The following is a 21,235-nucleotide window of genomic DNA, read 5'->3' as shown; positions in this document are numbered from 1 at the left end:
CAGATGGAGTCTCGCTGCTTTACATCTGAAATATTTCAGTTCCAAAAACCCAGCAGCTCATTTTACTCTTTTATTCTCTACTAGTTTCACCTGTAACGATGGAAAATATTTAACAGACTAAAGCTGTGATTACTGTAGAGCGTCTGAGAGCATGAAGATGAATAAAGAAATCTGAGTGGACATAAACGCAGCATTAAAAACAATAAATCAGATTAAATCCTCTCCCTCCGTTATATTGATTTAGTATTAAATATGAATTAAAGTAAATATGTTATCAGGACATTCAAGGAAGGAATTTATAATGTTATTAATTATTATTGTGAATGGAAAAGACAAGAAAGAAATGGAGAGAGGGCGAGAGAGCTCTCCTCCCTCTGCAGCTCACTCTGATTTTCCTGCTGCATTGCAGATGTGCCTCCGGACGGGTTGGGTCGGCGCTCTCTGCTACAAACTGTACCTGAACACAGCACGTTGCTGCAGACTTGAAGCCTTTAAAGGAGCCGTCAGTGTTTCATGTTAACAACCCTGCAGCGGTTTTTAGCTTCATTTCCTTCCAGACAGATTTTTGGCTTCTCGCCTTTATTTGACCGTCGCTGCAGAGAGACAGGAAGCAGACAGATCTGACGCCGGCTGCACGCCAGACGAGAGCTGAGAAATCATGGACAGTGGAGCTGGAGACATGTCACCGCTAAAGGTTCTGAAAAAGAAAAGCTTCATGAAAGTTTTATTTGCACAAAAAAACCCTGCAGTTAAATAAAGAGGAAACAATGTGGGTTCTCCAAAAAAACATTCCTTAAGCTAAAAAAATCAAGCTACTCGTTCTAAAATGACCCAAAAAGGAGCTTTAAGTCTGCTGACTCTGTCTACGACCTCTCGATTCGCCGTTATGCAAAACTTTTCCCCTCCGTTGTTAAAAAAATGACCTCATAGTTCCATTTCCTAAAATCTCGCGAGATTCTGTGAGAGTCCCCAGAGCCGCCGCTCCGAGAGCGCGGGTATGTATGACTGAGGTCACTATGAACGTCTTCCAGGAAACCTGTGATAAGTTATCTCTTTGTGTCTTGTTCACAGAAGCGTGTTCTGGCCCGGCGTGACCCGCCCTGCCCCCCCCGGGGGTTACAAACGTCTACAAACGTGTGTGTGTGTGTGTGTGTGTTGATGAGGAAGAATATAATTGGTTGCTGACTCAGCTGCTTAAGTCTGCACACACTTATCAGTGCGTTGTTCATCTCCACGCACACACGCAGCCCGGTGACTCACACGGGATTACACGTGTGTGCGATCAGCTGATTGACCTGCATGAACACGTCTGATCAGATCCACAGATGGACGAGTGATCGGGGGCCGATTAGAGGAGCGGCGCAGAGCGAGGTGATCTGTCTGTAGGGAGTCTTTTTGCTAAGCTAGGCTAGAAGACAGTGGCCTGCTTCTGTCCAAGGCTCCAACGTTTCTGTTTGTCCTCTAGCTGTTATCCACAGCAGCTCACACTAAGTGCACAGAGGGGCCCAGGTATACACAGTGCAGATGCACCGGGGCCTTTCACACAGTGAAGGAGTTTTAAGAAGAGGAGCAGAGGGTCGCACAGCTGCCAGATAAGATCCTTTTGGATTTTTTACTGAGGACATTGTCAAAGATTTCACACTGGATCAGCTGCGCCGCTGTTTTAAAGCCTGGTCGTTTCGGGGTCTGCCTCTTCCCTCTGTGTCTGACAACCACATGTTAGTTTATTTTCTAAACCTGAAAAGATTAATGGTACATTTTCTTGTTGTTTCGCCGCCTGCGAGACTTTTTCATTTTATCCCCAGCCGTTACACTGTGCGCGCTGTAGCTGCTGCTGTTTATGAGCAGGCTGCTTTTCTGTCTTATTCAGCTTAACGTCTGCCTCTCTGAGGAACGGGAGCTCAGTGGACTCCTCCTCCTGCACTCAGCTGTTTGCAGTGACGTTCAGGATTTGATAGCACTGGCCCCGCTCCTCCTCTGAAATCCATCACGTGATGGTGCTTTGCCTTAGAGTCCAGCAGCAGCAGCTGTGTCTGTGTGAGACGCACACAAAGAGAACCGTTGAATTTAACGTGTTAATATGGACAGAAATGGATTTAAGGAGCTTTAATGAGACGTTTACTGCATCCGATCTCATCAGTCGTCAAACCGTGCAAAACGAGGCACATACATTTGCCAATGAAAGGTTCCAGTGGTGGTGATGGAGCAGTGGATAAGACGCACGCCTTTGGTGTGAGAGACCAGGGTTCGAACCCCCCACTGTGACCCTGAGCAAGACACTTAACCCCTCGTTGGTCCAGACCTCGGACAGCTAAATGAATAAATGTTCCCTTCATGAAGCTGATTAAAACAGTACTTTTACTTTGACGTTTACTTGTAGCTGAGTATTTTTCTGCTACTTTTACTTGAGTAAGGATCTTCTGCGTGAACAGTCAGCCCCCGAGCTTGTCTTCTCAGGCGGAGCAGGATCTGTACACAGGACTGTCGGAGCTGAAAATGAGTTCCAGTTAGAAGTCAGAAAACTTCGCTCGGCCACCCGTCGTTTACAACCAGCCAGGTTAGCTGTTGATAAAAACGTGTCTCGCAGTATTGACGCGTACTAAAGACAGCAGCAACACAACTTTGTGGACGGACATTTATATGAGACGCAGAAGTGCTAATAAATAAATAAGCTTTCACTAACTGTTGACACGGAGCAGCCATATTGGATCACAAAGTCGGGAGTGGAGCGGCTCTCACGACGTAAGGGCCCGCTCTGACAGGGAAGTACAACTGGTTTGACTGGTGTTAAAGAAAGAGGGGGGTGGGGGTGTTTACAGCAGCCCTCTACCTCATCTGTCTGTGCTCTGATTGGCTCCTACCCTGATCAGACAGGGTGATGATGTCACAGGTGAGCTGAGATCATCACCTGTTGTCAGCTGGACGAGTCGGAACAAACAGAGACCGGTTTCTCTCCTTTTTGTCTGCTGAGAGGTCAAAGGTCAGAGAGGGCTTTGATGTGACACCTGCAACTCCTCAAACGCACACACATACGTGCTGATGGCGAATAAACAGAAGAGAGGAGCAGAAGTCGTCTCAAAGGTTCAAAGACGAGTCTGAGCGGCCGCGGGCGCTAAAGCAACTTTAATAGTACAGCAGCTTCCAACAACAAGCGCTTCATATCAGACCAAATGTTCGATGTGCAGAATACGTAACATAATATTCCCACGCACATATCAGTGGGTTTGAAGACTAACAGAGGAAACGGTAGAATATAAAGGTTCCAGAGCTGTAACCAGGTTTACTTCAGATTATTGTTTCTTTGAATAAAGCTGATTTCCAGGAACTCCTGAACACAACCGCCGATATAAACAGACTAGTGACCTACAACAAAATAAAGTAAAAACGTTAGAAAATGAGTGTTTGTTGTAAAAAAGGTAATAAATCTCAAACCGAGATGTTCATGTCCCTTTTCAGCGGGGCCACATTTTATCTGTAAGTCTTGATGCACCGATGCGTTTACGGTGCGGCTGGTGGAGGCGGAGCTACTTTTATCTCGTGAAAGTCTCCATCAGGATCAATGAAGTTCTGTCTTATTTTAATCTATTATAATAAATCACCATTAATACGTTGATTAGATTAAACTTTATTGATCTGAATCTGTACGGTGGCCTCACAGCAACAAGGTCGCAGGTTCAAACCCCGGTCGTCCCGGCCTTTCTGTCTGGACTTTGCATGTCCTCCCTATGTCTGCGTGGGTTCTCCCCGGGCCTGCGTGAACTTTTCTTTGGTCCAAACCAACTGAACAGTGACAGAGCAGTTTAGGTCGAGGCTATCGCCACGACGCCAGGCGAGGGGCGTGGACTAAAACACAGCTAAGAACGATGGATTTGAAATCTGGCTTCTGTCGACCGATGTAATAAACTAACGAAAGCTAAAGACATTTGCTCTGTAACTTTAGTTTAGTAACAAACTAAAGAAACAGACGAAGCAGCTTCACTTAGTTTTGTAAAGCCTCCTTTTTATTTTTTAAGCTGATGAAGAAAAATGTTCACACCTAGTTTTGTTCTTGTTTCTGTTTTTTCCCCTTTTAGTAAAGTTACTTTTTATTTTATTGGCTCTTTTCAGATGGGACATATTTCCACCTGTCCAGAGACGATTCGGTCTTATTAGTGTGATTTGTCCCCGTTCAGATAAACACCTTTCGTTAGCTTTTGTTAACTGTAAGGTTTAGGTACAGACCAGGTCCAGAGCGGGTCAGTATGTGGTCTGACCCAGTCTGAGCAGGAAACATTCTGAGCTGCTTCTGAAGGTTCAGGTCGGACAGACTGAGTCACCAAACAGAGACTCATTAAACCGCTCGCTGTTTATGCGGCAGAGAGACTGAGCGTGTGCAGAAACTGTGATCATTAGTTTAGGAAGCCGTTTCTTGTTTTGGAAGAGAAACCTGAACCTCCAGGTTTTGCTCCAGACGTTAGAAGAAAACCAGGTTCAGGTTTCTGAAGTCTCAAACATGCAGTGTGCAGCCTCAGAGGGAGTTTCTGCAGAGACTGACTCGCAGCTCAAAGCCGCCATGCTGATGTTTACCATGTTAGCATGCTAGCACTGGCTAATTAGCCTAAACACAGCGTACAGCTGAGGCTGATGGGAAAGTCTGCAGGTCATAAAGCAACGTGTTGAACACATTGACCCGTCGACCGGATGGTGTTTATTCTTTGGAACAATGTCAGAACGCAGCTGGTAGTTTGTGCAGTGGGTTGAGCGCACTTTGTTTCATCACGTGTTTGTGTGTTTACCTGCTAACCTGTGTGTGTGTGTGTGTGTGTGTGTGTGTGTGTGTGTGTGCGCACGCAGGTGTGTCGTCGTCCTGTTGAATCCTCGGAAGAACAAACAGCATCACATCTTCAACAGCTCCAGGTAAAACTTCAGCCAAGTCCTGTCTCTGTAACTTGGTTTTAAAGTTAAGCTTTATTATTTTTCTCTCCACTGAACTCTGTGAGGAAAATGTCACATGTCACACAAACATCAGCCCTGTTGCTATGGGAACCTGCAGGGTAATGCAACACAGGTTAAATTGTTGACCTGAGTATGGGTGCGTTGACAGACGTCTGTCAGCCAATCAGAAGCGAGATGAAACACAATAAAATTCTTTTTCTGTGTTTTTCAGGAAGGCGATCACCACGTTAGCGTTTTCTCCCGATGGGAAATATGTCGTCACAGGAGAGGTGAGTAGTGCAGGTGTGAACACCTGAGTGGATCTGAGCATGCTCAGTGTCGGCGCTGATCACGCCAGAATCACCTCAGGAGGAAATAATTTAGGAGATCAAATCAGTTGTGGTTGTAATTTTATTCACAGGTATTAAACGTTTTAAAGTTTATTTAATCAGAAGAAGAGCTGTAGCTAATGATTATTCTCAGTACTGATTACTCTGGCAAATAGTTTTATTGATTAATTCATTAATCTTTTAGTCTGTGAAATGAGAGTCCAAAGTAACGTCTCCAGAGAGCGAGGTCAAACATGTGACACACCGGAGAAACTGAAACATCAAAATAATCTCCTGTTGATCAGCCAATAGTTTCAGCTCCGCTCACAAACCCTCGTTACAGGTTGTGGGCAGATTGTCTCATTTTGAACTTGTTAAACGTCCAGAGACGTTTCACAGGAAGAAAGAAGGAAACTGGATGAAAGTGAGAAAAACAAACCAGATCTTTTGTTGTTTATTCTTCTGTCTTTTGAAAACATCTGAAACAACCTAAAATCACCTTTAAAACCTTAAAACACCATTTAAACCTTTTTAAAACGCCTTAAAACCATCTGAAACAACCTAAAACCACCTTTAAAACCTTTAAAGGAAACCTTAACTAAAATAGAAACAATTCAAACCACCTTAAAAGCATTTGAAACAACCTAAACCACCTTTAAAACCTTTAAAACACTATTTAAACCTTTTTAAAACACCTTAAAACATTTGAAACAACCTAAAACCACCTTTAAAACATTTGAAACAACCCTTAAAGCACCATAGAAACATTTCAAACCACCTTAAAAGCATTTGAAACAACTTAAAACCACCTTTAAAACCTTTAAAGGAAACCTTAACTAAAATAGAAACATTTCAAACCACCTTAAAAGCATTTGAAACAACCTAAAACCACCTTTAAAACCTTTAAAACACTATTTAAACCTTTTTAAAACACCTTAAAAACATTTGAAACAACCTAAAACCACCTTTAAAACATTTGAAACAACCCTTAAAGCACCATAGAAACATTTCAAACCACCTTAAAAGCATTTGAAACAACCTAAAACCTCCTTTAAAACCTTTAAAACACCATTTAAACCTTTTTAAAACACCTTAAAAACATTTGAAACGACCTAAAACCACCTTTAAAGCATTTGAAACAACCTAAAACCACCTTTAAAACCTTTAAAACAAACCTTAACCACCATAGAAACATTTCAAACCACCTTTAAAGCATTTGAAACAACCTAAAACCACCTTTAAAACCTTTAAAGGAAACCTTAACTAAATAGAAACATTTCAAACCACCTTAAAAGCATTTGAAACAACCTAAAACCACCTTTAAAACCTTTAAAACACTATTTAAACCTTTTTAAAACACCTTAAAACATTTGAAACAACCTAAAACCACCTTTAAAACATTTGAAACAACCCTTAAAGCACCATAGAAACATTTCAAACCACCTTAAAAGCATTTGAAACAACTTAAAACCACCTTTAAAACCTTTAAAGGAAACCTTAACTAAAATAGAAACATTTCAAACCACCTTAAAGCATTTGAAACAACCTAAAACCACCTTTAAAACCTTTAAAACACTATTTAAACCTTTTTAAAACACCTTAAAAACATTTGAACAACCTAAAACCACCTTTAAAACATTTGAAACAACCCTTAAAGCACCATAGAAACATTTCAAACCACCTTAAAAGCATTTGAAACAACCTAAAACCTCCTTTAAAACCTTTAAAACACCATTTAAACCTTTTTAAAACACCTTAAAAACATTTGAAACGACCTAAAACCACCTTTAAAGCATTTGAAACAACCTAAAACCACCTTTAAAACCTTTAAAACAAACCTTAACCACCATAGAAACATTTCAAACCACCTTTAAAGCATTTGAAACAACCTAAAACCACCTTTAAAACCTTTAAAGGAAACCTTAACTAAAATAGAAACATTTCAAACCACCTTAAAAGCATTTGAAACAACCTAAAACCACCTTTAAACCTTTAAAACACTATTTAAACCTTTTTAAAACACCTTAAAAACATTTGAAACAACCTAAACCACCTTTAAAACATTTGAAACAACCCTTAAAGCACCATAGAAACATTTCAAACCACCTTAAAAGCATTTGAAACAACCTAAAACCTCCTTTAAAACCTTTAAAACACCATTTAAACCTTTTTAAAACACCTTAAAAACATTTGAAACGACCTAAAACCACCTTTAAAGCATTTGAAACAACCTAAAACCACCTTTAAAACCTTTAAAACAAACCTTAACCACCATAGAAACATTTCAAACCACCTTAAAAGCATCTGAAACAACCTAAAACCACCTTTAAAACCTTTAAAACACCATTTAAACCTTTTTAAAACACCTTAAAAACATTTGAAACAACCTAAAACCACCTTTAAAACCTTTAAAACAAACCTTAACCACCATAGAAACATTTCAAACCACCTTAAAAGCATTTGAAACAACCTAAAACCACCTTTAAAACATTGAAACAACCCTTAAACACCATAGAAACATTTCAAACCACCTTAAAAGCATTTGAAACAACCTAAAACCACCTTTAAAACAAACCTTAACCACCATAGAAACATTTCAAACCACCTTAAAAGCATTTGAAACTTTTTAAAACACCTTAAAACATCTGAAACAACCTAATACCACCTTTAAAACCTTTAAACAACACTTAAACCTTTTTAAAACACCTTAAAAACATTTGAAACAACCTAAAAAGACCTTTAAAACAAACCTTAACCACCATAGAAACATTTCAAACCACCTTAAAAGCATTTGAAACAACCTAAAACCACCTTTAAAACCTTTAAAACAAACCTTAACCACCATAGAAACATTTCAAACCACCTTAAAAGCATTTGAAACTTTTTAAAACACCTTAAAAACATCTGAAATAACCTAATACCACCTTTAAAACCTTTTAAACAACACTTAAAGCACCATAGAAACATTTCAAACCACCTAAAAGCATTTGAAACAACCTAAAACCACCTTTAAAACCTTTAAAACAAACCTTAACCACCATAGAAACATTTCAAACCACCTTAAAAGCATTTGAAACTTTTTAAAACACCTTAAAAACATCTGAATCAACCTAATACCACCTTAAAAACATTTGAAACAACCTAAAAAGACCTTTAAAACAAACCTTAACCACCATAGAAACATTTCAAACCACCTTTAAAGCATTTGAAACAACCTAAAACCACCTTTAAAACCTTTAAAACAAACCTTAATGCACCATAGAAACATTTCAAACCACCTTAAAAGCATTTGAAACAACCTAATACCACCTTTAAAACCTTTTAAAACAACACTTAAAGCACCATAGAAACATTTCAAACCACCTAAAAGCATTTGAAAGACCACCACCTTGGTGGCGAGGAAAGACACCCTGAGGAGGTTTTGGACATCTTGTTTACGGCGGTGACGAAGAAGCTTTTTCCCCTTTTTATTGAATGTTTCTAGATGGTTTGATCAACGTACTTTGTGGATTTATTCAGTAAAGCTGGCTGAAGGCTGGTCTGATTTTTATTTTAATGTTTTTATTTACTTACCTTTTAGCTCGGCTTGGACACATTTTTGAGACATTTGAAGATTCTCCAAGAAATGCTGATACTGAACCATTTCTGCTGCAGAGTTTAAAGGGTTAATTATCTCTGGAGCGCTCTGGTGCATGCTGGGAGACGGTGGCAGACGGTCAGTTCATCCGGTCGACGTTACCGTTTCCCGTTTCCTACCGTCTCTCCCTGACCTGAGAGACCGAGGAGAGGAACGAGAAAATGAAAAACTGTTGTTTCCTTTCTGATTATGTTCTACAGTTATTCTACTTCTCAGGTTGGATTGTGCTCGTTCTGTATGATGAGCTACTGATAATTACAATAAATATACAATATAATACAGAAGGAGGAAGGAGAGATGAGGAGACGTGGTGGAGGTAACAGAAGGTCTCTCAGCAGGAACTCGGCTGATCACTGATCAGTTCATCAGAGCTGCTGCTGGACGCTACATGAATCTGCAGACGGTGTCCTCAAACATTGTGAAGGAAAAACATGCAAACAGCAAGAAAAAACGTTCCATCATAAAACTATTTTTATTTCTTTTAATTTGGCAATAAAAAGCAGAAATTCACTTCCGCCTGCCTGAAACCCTGAGAGGCAGAATTCAGGGCGTTAAAGTCTCACAGGCACAGACAGCAGATCTGATTGGACCAGCTGGGATGATTTAAACACTTTTAAATAGTGACGTCATCATGTATATCTTGAATTTATGGAACACGTGCATCAGGATCCTTTTGTTCCGTCAGGCCTTCACGTCGTGTGACATAATGAGACAATAATGACATAATAATAATGATTTTATTAAACTCTAGCTGGTGGAAAAGTAAAGTAAGGCGTGAGGGCGCTGCAGACCGTCGGCGTTCGTTTTCTCCGGCTGGATGGAGCCCGACGCAGGCGTGAGGGCGAGGAGCGTGAGGGGGGAGGGGGAGGGGCGTGAGGGCGAGGGGCGAGCCGGCGCGCTGCAGACCGTTGGCGTTCGTTCCCTCCGGCTGGATGGAGCCTGACGCAGACAGCTGGAGAGCAGCGGTCAGTTTGGTCAGCTGCTGTTATTAACTAATGAAAGAACGAATCTGAAACATCCTGAACTTCATCACGTTTAAACGATGTTATGGAACAAAAGTAGGATTTTTAATCAGAGAAATATTTAATTCTAATATTCCTCCTCCTCTTCCTTCTCTTCCTCTTCCTCCTCCTCCTCCTCCTCCTCTTCCTCCTCCCCCAGAGCGGTCACATGCCGGCGGTTCGAGTCTGGGAGGTGTCTGAGCGTGTGCAGGTGGCGGAGCTGCAGGAACATAAATATGGCGTTGCCTGTGTGGCGTTCTCTCCCAACGGGAAGTACATCGTCAGCGTGGGCTACCAGCACGACATGATGGTCAACGTCTGGAACTGGAAGGTAACGGCAGAACAGGAAACAGGAAGTCCTGCACGATGAGTACTTTTACTTTAAGTAGACTTTTGTACTTTAGTACTTCCTTCACGGCTGCACACATAAAGACAGAAGAAGAAGAAGAGGAGGTGCAACAAGTTTCAATTCAGATAAAATGAAAAGTCGTTTCTGCTGTCTAAGACTTTTAATGTGAAAGTTCAGCAGCGACTAAAAGCAGAAAATAAATGTGGCGCCTATTCAGACGATGGTCCAACGAGAGTCCAAGGGTCTGATCACATGCCCTGATGATGGGGGGCTGGAGCACCTGAAGACCTGCTGCTGTCACTCTGCATCTCCAGCCTGAGTCTCCTGTACGGCAGCTTTGCATGATTCTGTCTCACACCGGTTCTTCATGCCGGCCCTCGTTTCAGCCTCTGTCTGAAGCAAGCTGTAGATGCTCCTGTCTCTTTAAGGCCCCCCTCCCGTAAAAGCCCACTGTCTTCTGATTGGCCAAGACCCTGCAGGATTCCTTTGTGGGCGTAGCCGGCAGCAAATGATCATAAAAGGAAATCCGTCTCTGTGTGACGTCATACAGAGCTGTTAGCAAAACGGAGCGTTCAGAAGCGTGGGAAATCTGAGTCTTTGGCTCACAGGACACTTTTACCTCCTTCAACATCCGACTCTGTAATATAATAGATAAGCAGAAAATACTGAAAAGCATAACAGGGCCCCTTTAAGACGCCCTGTGGATGAAGTCGATGTGAGAAGAGAGAATCTGCAGGTTTATACAACACGCTCAGCTCGCTCTGATTGGCTGCAGGTCGGCGCAGACGTCCTGCAGAGGAGCGCTGCGTCACAGAGCCAGCAGGACGGTGCGTTCAAGGCCTGTTGTTTTGAATCTTAGTTTAGATTTGAGGAGATATCGTGTTCTCAGTAAAATGTTCTCCTTTCCTCTGGACGTGTCGGAGAACACAGATCTGTGGGAGCGACTCTGAACGTGCAGGGAGTTTTGAACGTGAGCAGAAAGCTGCTGAAACACAGGAGCTGTTAAAGTCCTGGAGTTTCTAGCTTCATTAAAATGATTTCATTTCTGACGGAGGTGAAAAGTAGTAAAGAGGTCACTTCCCCAGACAGACAGGAGGGAAGGCTGACTATCTCTTCTCGTCTCGTGGGTTATTCAGGTCCTTCCAAGTGCTCACTGCAGATATTATGTGAGTCTGGGCGGACGTGGACGTGAAGTGCAGCCTGATTGGCTGACAGAAAACAGCAGGGCGGGATGTCCAGTCTGGATTTCACCGGCGAGCTGATCTGTTGTTGCTTTTGTTGTTCTGTGTCTGTTGAGCAGAAAAACGTGGTGGTTGCAGCCAACAAGGTGTCCAGTAAAGTGACCGCCGTCTCCTTCTCGGATGACAGCTCGTACTTTGTTACCGCCGGCAACCGCCACGTCAAGTTCTGGTACCTGGACCACTCCAAGACCTCCAAGGTTCTCACGTCGATCGCCTGTTCATCACCTGTTAATACAAACGGTGTGTAATGATTGTGGTATTGAAATTGTTCATCCGTCTCCAGGTGAACGCCACCGTCCCTCTGCTGGGGCGTTCAGGGCTGCTGGGAGAGCTCAGGAATAACTTCTTCAGCGATGTGGCGTGCGGGCGCGGTCGACAGGCCGCCTCCACCTTCTGCATCACCTCCTCCGGTCTGCTGTGCGAGTTCAACGACCGGCGACTCCTCGACAAGTGGGTGGAGCTGCGGGTGAGTGGGAGCGCTCACAGTGACGTACAGGTGGACTCCAGCGCCCCGTGACATCACCGCTGGGTGTGGTCACGGGTGTTTGACCCCAGATAAACTGATATTAACTTCCTGTTGAATGATTTGAACGTTTCTCTGTGTTTAAACGCTTTAATGTGAAGTTCCTCTGCTTCCTCCTCTGCTTCCTGTGCAGAGAGTCGACTCCGCCTCCGTAAGTCGTCATCTCGCCTCGACTCAGTCAGTTCCTCCTGTGACTCCTCAAACATTTACCCCTGATCAGATTGATGAGAAAATGTGACACTAAAGAGAAGAAAGAAGTCTGACGGAAACATCATGAGCTCTGCAGGCTGTGACGTCTGACTGACTGAGGTCGACGTGACGTGAATACGCTTCCTGTGCCTCAGAAACTCACACGGGCTGAACGTCTGTCTCAGCAGGCGTCTAACAGGACGGCGAGGCATCGAGTGCTGTTCCAAACAGCTCGAACGACCTCTTCCTGTCGACGTATTTACGTAATCGACCACGTCGACGAATCGCCCCAGCTTTAATCTGAGGCCAAACCAGAAAGTGACTCAGCAGAATTTGTGCTTTGGTTCTTCTGTATGTTCGGTGACGTACCGGCTAGCTGAGAACACGCTAACACTAGCCAGCTACGATAGCGCTGCGAGCTCTAAGCTAGCTGGACAAAAAGTTTATTCATGAGACTCAAACTCACGGACCAACCAGTCGGAGAACAACAACGTTTCTACATTTACAGCTTTGTTAGCCTTCATCTCAACTAGCTAAATGCTAACGTTAGCTTGTTTGGGTCTGCTCCGTGGATGCGTAGACCGGGTCTTTCTGCTCAGGTGCTGAAGCCGTGGTTCTGTTGCACAGAGCTGCTGTTTCCTGTTAGCTTCAAATGATCCCAGACTTTGGGAACGCTGTTTTCTCTGCCTACATTTTGCTAACAGCGCCATCAGATCACTGTACTGTAAACACTGCGCCGTGTATAGTGGACAGATTAAACAAGTTATTTGAGTTTCTGGATGAATCGTTTCAGCTCTGCAGCTTTAATTAGCTAAGACAGCTTCCTGCATTCTGTTGAGATGGTTTATAATTGGCCAAAGACGCTAAACATTGCAGCAGATCTACTGTCCACTGACAGTTTTCATTGCTGCTCTGACCGAAAAGGGGAAAGGTTTCATAGAACAAGGTCAACTTGGTTTGGTTTACTTATTAGACCCCACAGCTAGAAAACGGAGCTCGCCACTCCTGCACGTCGTTAATACATTCAGCTCTTTAGTTACCCAGGAAGGTTAAAATGAAGAGGACCGGATCAGGATCTTCAGCTAGTCCAGGTGCCCTTGTTTTAAGCCTTCCTTTGATGAGCGAAGAGCTGGAGGACTGAGAAGCTTCACTCTTCAGCTCTATGTTGGCTGATAAACGTTCAGAACAGAAGGAACTTTGAAGAACATGAATCTGATCCAAAAAATCTGAATCTTCGTCCTCACTGGCTGAACTGACTGACTCAAACACGCCCACTTCACTTCCTTCCTCTCACTCCATTGGTCAGTTTCACCGTAGGCCGCAATCTTTCATAACCACTGGAGTGACGTAACACCCCGTTCACCCTCCACACTCACATTCACAGAGGACCCTGAACGCAGCATCCCCCACCAACATCCTGCATCCTCTCGCTGCTGCAGTACTGATACTACTGATACTGCAGTACTCCAGTGGCTGTACTGATAGAGCAGTACTGATACTGCTGCTACGGTAGTAGTGATACTGTAGTACTAATACAGCAGTAGTGATACTACTGATACAGCAGTAGTGATACTGTAGTACTAATACAGCAGTAGTGATACTGTAGTACTAATACAGCAGTAGTGATACTGCTGATACGGCAGTAGTGATACTGTAGTACTAATACAGCAGTAGTGATACTGCTGATACGGCAGTAGTGATACTGTAGTACTAATACAGCAGTAGTGATACTGCTGATACAGCAGTAGTGATACTGTAGTACTAATACAGCAGTAGTGATACTACTGATACAGCAGTAGTGATGCTGTAGTACTAATACAGCGGTACTGATACTGCTGCTACGGTAGTAGTGATACTGTAGTACTAATACAGCAGTAGTGATACTGCTGATACGGCAGTAGTGATACTGTAGTACTAATACAGCAGTAGTGATACTGCTGATACAGCAGTAGTGATACTGTAGTACTAATACAGCAGTAGTGATACTACTGATACAGCAGTAGTGATGCTGTAGTACTAATACAGCAGTAGTGATACTACTGATACAGCAGTAGTGATACTGTAGTACTAATACAGCAGTAGTGATACTACTGATACAGCAGTAGTGATACTGTAGTACTAATACAGCAGTAGTGATGCTGTAGTACTAATACAGCAGTAGTGATACTACTGATACAGCAGTAGTGATACTGTAGTACTAATACAGCAGTAGTGATACTGTAGTACTAATACAGCAGTAGTGATACTACTAATACAGCAGTAGTGATACTACTGATACAGCAGTAGTGATACTGTAGTACTAATACAGCAGTAGTGATACTACTAATACAGCAGTAGTGATACTACTGATACAGCAGTAGTGATACTGTAGTAATAATACAGCAGTAGTGATACTGCAGTACTAATACAGCAGTAGTGATACTGCAGTACTGATACAGCAGTAGTGATACTGCTGATACAGCAGTAGTGATACTGTAGTACTAATACAGCAGTAGTGATACTACTGATACAGCAGTAGTGATACTGTAGTACTAATACAGCAGTAGTGATACTGTAGTACTAATACAGCAGTAGTGATACTACTAATACAGCAGTAGTGATACTACTGATACAGCAGTAGTGATACTGTAGTACTAATACAGCAGTAGTGATACTGTAGTACTAATACAGCAGTAGTGATACTACTAATACAGCAGTAGTGATACTGCTGATACAGCAGTAGTGATACTGCAGTACTGATACAGCAGTAGTGATACTACTAATACAGCAGTAGTGATACTACTGATACAGCAGTAGTGATACTGTAGTACTAATACAGCAGTAGTGATACTGTAGTACTAATACAGCAGTAGTGATACTACTAATACAGCAGTAGTGATACTGCTGATACAGCAGTAGTGATACTGCAGTACTGATACAGCAGTAGTGATACTGCTGATACAGCAGTAGTGATACTGCAGTACTGATACAGCAGTAGTGATACTGCTGATACAGCAGTAGTGATACTGCAGTACTGATACAGCAGTAGTGATACTGCAGTACTGATACAGCAGTAGTGATACTGCTGATACAGCAGTAGTGATACTGCAGTACTGATACAGCAGTAGAGATACTGCTGATACAGCAGTAGAGATACTGCTGATACAGCAGTAGAGATACTGCTGATACAGCAGTAGTGATACTGCAGTACTATTACAGCAGTAGTGATACTGCTGATACAGCAGTAGTGATACTACTAATACAGCAGTAGTGATACTACTAATACAGCAGTAGTGATACTACTGATACAGCAGTAGTGATACTACTGATACAGCAGTAGTGATACTGTAGTACTAATACAGCAGTAGTGATACTACTAATACAGCAGTAGTGATACTACTAATACAGCAGTAGTGATACTGCTGATACAGCAGTAGTGATACTGCAGTACTATTACAGCAGTAGTGATACTGCTGATACAGCAGTAGTGATACTGTAGTACTAATACAGCAGTAGTGATACTGCTGATACAGCAGTAGTGATACTGCAGTACTATTACAGCAGTAGTGATACTGCTGATACAGCAGTAGTGATACTGTAGTACTAATACAGCAGTAGTGATACTGTAGTACTAATACAGCAGTAGTGATACTACTGATACAGCAGTAGTGATACTGTAGTAATAATACAGCAGTAGTGATACTGCAGTAGTGATACTGCAGTACTAATACAGCAGTAGTGATACTGCAGTGCTGATACAGCAGTAGTGATACTGCTGATACAGCAGTAGTGATACTGCAGTACTGATACAGCAGTAGTGATACTGTAGTACTATTACAGCAGTAGTGATACTGCTGATACAGCAGTAGTGATACTGCAGTACTAATACAGCAGTAGTGATACTGTAGTACTATTACAGCAGTAGTGATACTGCTGATACAGCAGTAGTGATACTGCAGTACTAATACAGCAGTAGTGATACTGCTGATACAGCAGTAGTGATACTGCAGTACTAATACAGCAGTATCACTACTGCTGATACAGCAGTAGTGATACTGCAGTACTATTGCAGCAGTAGTGATACTGCTGATACAGCAGTAGTGATACTGCAGTACTAATACAGCAGTAGTGATACTGCAGTACTAATACAGCAGTAGTGATACTGCTGATACAGCAGTAGTGATACTGCAGTACTATTACAGCAGTAGTGATACTGCTGATACAGCAGTAGTGATACTGCAGTACTGATACAGCAGTAGTGATACTGCAGTACTGATACAGCAGTAGTGATACTGCAGTACTAATACAGCAGTAGTGATACTGCAGTAGCAGTCCTGACCGAGCAGCAGCGCACAGTCACAGCCGTCTTTGTCTGAATCTTCACCCACACACATTCTCTCACTTCATCTTCAGTCTTTGTTTCAGACTCAAAGAACAGAAACAGCCTCCAGGTCCTCAAACACAGATTTGATGCATCATCATGTCTCACTTTCTGCCAATAATCTGACGGGATCTGATGAACTGCGGCCGTGTATGCCGACGCTGCTAGCTTAGCTTAGCACCATCAGAACTACAACTGTCTGATTTAATTGCATCTTGTTTATTGAACAGGTTTAGAAAGATAAACTGATATCAGTATCAGGGCGTGTTTCGCCTAGCTTAGCACAAACACTGGAGGCAGGGGCAACTATATAACATAGTTTAGAATGTTGAAAGGTATGAAAGGCATGTCTTCAGGGTTACACCAGGTTTAGCCTAGCTTAGCAGAAAGACCAGAGGCAGAGTGATGCCAGATTAGCCACAGTGTTAGTAATGACATGGGTTTATAACTAGTACATGTCATCATTGCTACAAATAGTTAGCATATACAACACAATGCTAACTTGAAAATCTGAACTCAAGGTCAACTTACTAGTGTTTATTTATATTAATTGGAAGCTCCAGAAAAAGCTTTTTTGGAAAGAATGAACTAGGCTGGTCGATTCTAGCTGATGTTAATGGAAGCTAAAACCAGCTAGCATATATTATGCAGTTTGTGTTTAGCCTAGCTTAGCACAAAGACTGGAAACACGGAGAAACAACTAGCAAGGGACGGCAGTGTGAAGTTAAGAAAATATGTTGTTTTCCTTTTTTAAATCCATTTTCAGTCAGTGCAGGTGGATTTCTGCAAATGGAAGTTTGTCTAACTTATTCCTACACTAGATCTCACCTGGGGTTAGAGGTCACAGGTAGATGCTTCCTCACTAAAAATGTCTCCTAGGATCTCATAACGTCAGAATTACAGGATCAAAAACATCTTCATTTTCACGGTGTCCTCACAACTCAGCAAGATGAAGTGGACGTCCTGAGTTCATAATGGTTTGACTCACCTGTCGTCTGTCTGTCTGTCTGTCTGTCCGTCATCAGACGTCTCAGGCCACCTGTCTGACCGTCACAGACGAGTTGATCTTCTGCGGTTGTTCTGATGGGACGGTCCGGGCCTTCAGCCCCGTCAGCCTGCACTTCCTGTGCACCCTGCCTCGCCCACACAGTCTGGGAGCCGACATCTCCTGTATGGTAGACGCCAGGTAACACACTCACCTGTCAGGTAACGCGCTCACCCGTCACCTGTCAGGTAACGCGCTCACCCGTCACCTGTCAGGTAACGCGCTCACCCGTCACCTGTCAGGTAACGCGCTCACCTGTCACCTGTCAGGTAACCCACTTAACACACACGTTTGTATATAAATATATGCTGTATATCAACAACATCCTACAGTGTGTATATTGGGGTCAAACTGTGTTTACAGCGTTACAGTAGTGCACCGATAAATACTTTGACTTCAGTATATATTTATTTATAGGCAGCAGAACAGGAAACCTCAGTCAGTCTGGTTTTTATTCAGACATCAGCTGACCACTGGACATGTAGACAGGTTACCATGGAAACCATGGAAACATCAGCATGGGTTTTATTTTTAGTTGCCACGTCAACGTCTCTGTGAATCCCCACAATCCTTCAGGAACTCATCAAACTAAAACAACTCTTCCCTAAGCTCTCTCTGTTCCTCCTCAGTCAGCTGTTCTCCTGCCAGCCTGAGGCTCGTTACCCGGACACGGTGGCGGTGACCTACGACCCGACCAACCGCTGGCTGTCGTGCGTCTACAACGACCACAGTGTTTATGTGTGGGACGTCAGAGACCTCCGAGACCCCCGCAGGGCGGGAAAGCTGTACTCCGCCCTGTACCACTCCTCCTGTGTGTGGAGCCTGGAGGTCAGTGTGAACACATTCCAGTCCTCCGAAGAGGTCAAAGGTCACAGAGCTGAAACAGCAGTGGGTCATAAAAACACAATAACATGATAGGAGCACGAGCAATGCTAAAACTGCACAGCAGGTTTCCCTCCAGGAAACGGTGGAGTGAATCCCAAACCCAGATGGAAGAGATGAACACATGAATATATTATGTTGCTGTGTGACTGTGGTGTTTTTACAGGATTAAAAACACTAAAGTCGCACAATGATACAAACAAACTCACAGATCGAGGCAGAGGTAAAATTACTGTTTTTGTTCATGGAGTCTGGTGGCTTTGAACAGACCCTTTAAACAGAGTCTCTCTGACTGCAGGTGCAGGTCCACACACTGACACACCTGCTGAGACGACTTACTGTAGCTAAACTGTGATTGGACAGTCACTGATCAGGGGGAGGGGTTAGTTACTGTACAATGATGAATCATCTGTCTTAAGCAAGTCTCAGCTGATTGAAATTACAAGTGATGACCTCCTTTCAGGATCAGATTTATTTGCGAGATGTGTGTCCACATACGAGGAATCTGACTCTGGATTGTACATTGCTTACTCATATACAATAATAAAATCAGACACAGGCTACAGTATAGAGAACACATGTATGCCCGCTATAAATAACAACAAAAACAATATAGACAGATTGACCAATAGTGCAGAGTGCAAAGGATGCAGAAGTAAATAAGTATTATTATTATGTACATGTCGGAGGTGGATGAGATATACAGGTGCATATACGCATACATGAACACAGTGCGATGGATGCTGGATCAAATATTATGTGCAGGAGTAATGAACTTGAGGTGGGTGGATTTGGAATACAGCTCTGAAATAGGGAAGGAGAGAATGATGAATAAATAATAAGAGGTAATCAGTAAACAGGTTGCTGATTAGAGGCAGAGTTTGGTCTCTTGACTTATTAAATGCCTTTTGTGTCTCCTGCAGGTGTACCCAGAGGGGGGAGGAGCAGGAGGAGGAGCAGGAGGAGGAGGAGGAGGAGCAGGAGGAGGCAGCGAGGTGCGCCTCGCACCCGGGTCGTTCCTGTCCTGCTCCTCAGACAACACCATCCGACTGTGGAACATTGACAGCAACGTCCAGAACAGGAACATCCTGAGCCACGTACGAGAACCCACATATCCCGACACACTCCTGCCCCTGTACACCTCACTTACCCCTACACAACTGTACCCGTACACCTCACTTACCCCTACACAACTGTACCCGTACACTTCACTTACCCCTACACACACCTGCACCTGTACACCTCACTTACCCCGACACACCTGCACCCGTACACCTCACTTACCCCTACACACCTGTACCCGTACACCTCACTTACCCCGACACACACCTGCACCCGTACACCTCACTTACCCCGACACACCTGCACCCGTACACCTCACTTACCCCGACACACCTGCACCCGTACACCTCACTTACCCCTACACAACTGTACCCGTACACTTCACTTACCCCTACACACACCTGCACCTGTACACCTCACTTACCCCGACACACCTGCACCCGTACACCTCACTTACCCCTACACACCTGTACCCGTACACCTCACTTACCCCGACACACCTGCACCCGTACACCTCACTTACCCCGACACACACCTGCACCCGTACACCTCACTTACCCCGACACACACCTGCACCCGTACACCTCACTTACCCCGACACACCTGCACCCGTACACCTCACTTACCCCTACACACCTGCACCCGTACACCTCACTTACCCCGACACACCTGCACCCGTACACCTCACTTACCCCGACACACACCTGCACCCGTACACCTCACTTACCCCTACACACCTGCACCCGTACACCTCACTTACCCCGACACACCTGCACCCGTACACCTCACTTACCCCGACACACCTGCACCCGTACACCTCACTTACCCCGACACACACCTGCACCCTTACACCTCACTTACCCCGACACACCTGCACCCGTACACCTCACTTACCCCGACACACCTGCACCCGTACACCTCACTTACCCCTACACCTTCCACCACCGCCTTCCTCACCTCTCTGATCTCTGACCCCACAGGACCTACAGAAGGTCATTTACGTGGACGACAACATAAGCAGCCTCATGGACACTGAGAGCGGCGTCGTCACAGGTGGCAACACTGAGAAGGCGGGGTCATCGGGCTCAGAGGGGCAGCAGACTGACACAAGCAGAGCAGGCATTAGGACCCTGAGGGTCAGTCCGGATGGACAGCACCTGGCCTCTGGAGACCGCATAGGAGTCCTCAGGTGAGCGGGGGCGGGGTTAATAACGAGAAGACATAATGAGCAGCTGAGTCAGTTAAGTCTCCACACACACACACACACACTACTGCTGTCTAACACTGTGTGTGTTGCAGGATCCATGATCTGGACAGTATGGAGGAGATCATGAACGTTCAGGCTCACGACTCAGAGATCCTCTGCCTCGAGTTCTCCAAACCTGATACAGGTGAGAAAATACAGAATATAAAACACTGTATAGAAATACTGTTTATTACAAAATATGTAATAAGTTTCACGCACTCAGGACAAAATAGGATTCTGTTATTTGTATTTGATGAGAGTAGCTTCACATTTTGGATCACACCCGCGGGCCGTCAGGTCCTGGCGGCAGCTTTTGGTCTGTGCACACAGCAACTATGTTAGCTTCATACTCATATGATCCACTGTTTGAAAGCTAAAGTCCTCATGATTCAACCAATGCAAACCATTTCAAGATACGATCACCAAAGCAGGTCCAATCAGAGCCTCCATCAGACCA

At 43.8% G+C, this 21,235-nt stretch overlaps 1 protein-coding gene across 1 annotated transcript in view; it reads left to right on the top strand.

Annotated features, from left to right (window-relative positions):
• The first annotated feature begins 4,837 nt into the window (after positions 1-4,837).
• The window catches only part of LOC119910674 (mitogen-activated protein kinase-binding protein 1-like), a 33,534-nt gene continuing 17,136 nt past the window's right edge, over positions 4,838-21,235 (top strand). The window contains exons 1-11 of the mRNA XM_038729401.1: positions 4,838-4,896; positions 5,147-5,204; positions 10,042-10,212; positions 11,531-11,668; positions 11,755-11,937; positions 12,128-12,145; positions 17,569-17,729; positions 18,218-18,416; positions 19,394-19,567; positions 20,513-20,721; positions 20,832-20,923. Of these exons, the coding sequence (XP_038585329.1) occupies positions 10,051-10,212; positions 11,531-11,668; positions 11,755-11,937; positions 12,128-12,145; positions 17,569-17,729; positions 18,218-18,416; positions 19,394-19,567; positions 20,513-20,721; positions 20,832-20,923 (1,336 nt within the window). The 5' untranslated portion in view covers positions 4,838-4,896; positions 5,147-5,204; positions 10,042-10,050. The remainder of the gene's footprint in view (positions 4,897-5,146; positions 5,205-10,041; positions 10,213-11,530; positions 11,669-11,754; positions 11,938-12,127; positions 12,146-17,568; positions 17,730-18,217; positions 18,417-19,393; positions 19,568-20,512; positions 20,722-20,831; positions 20,924-21,235) is intronic.

The sequence above is a fragment of the Micropterus salmoides genome, unplaced genomic scaffold, assembly GCF_014851395.1.
Source record: "Micropterus salmoides isolate LMB-PRFRI ecotype aquatic unplaced genomic scaffold, ASM1485139v1 Ms_hic_scaffold_19, whole genome shotgun sequence".
In the NCBI taxonomy this organism is placed as follows: Eukaryota; Metazoa; Chordata; class Actinopteri; order Centrarchiformes; family Centrarchidae; genus Micropterus; species Micropterus salmoides.
This window is presented reverse-complemented; position numbering and strand designations above follow the sequence as displayed.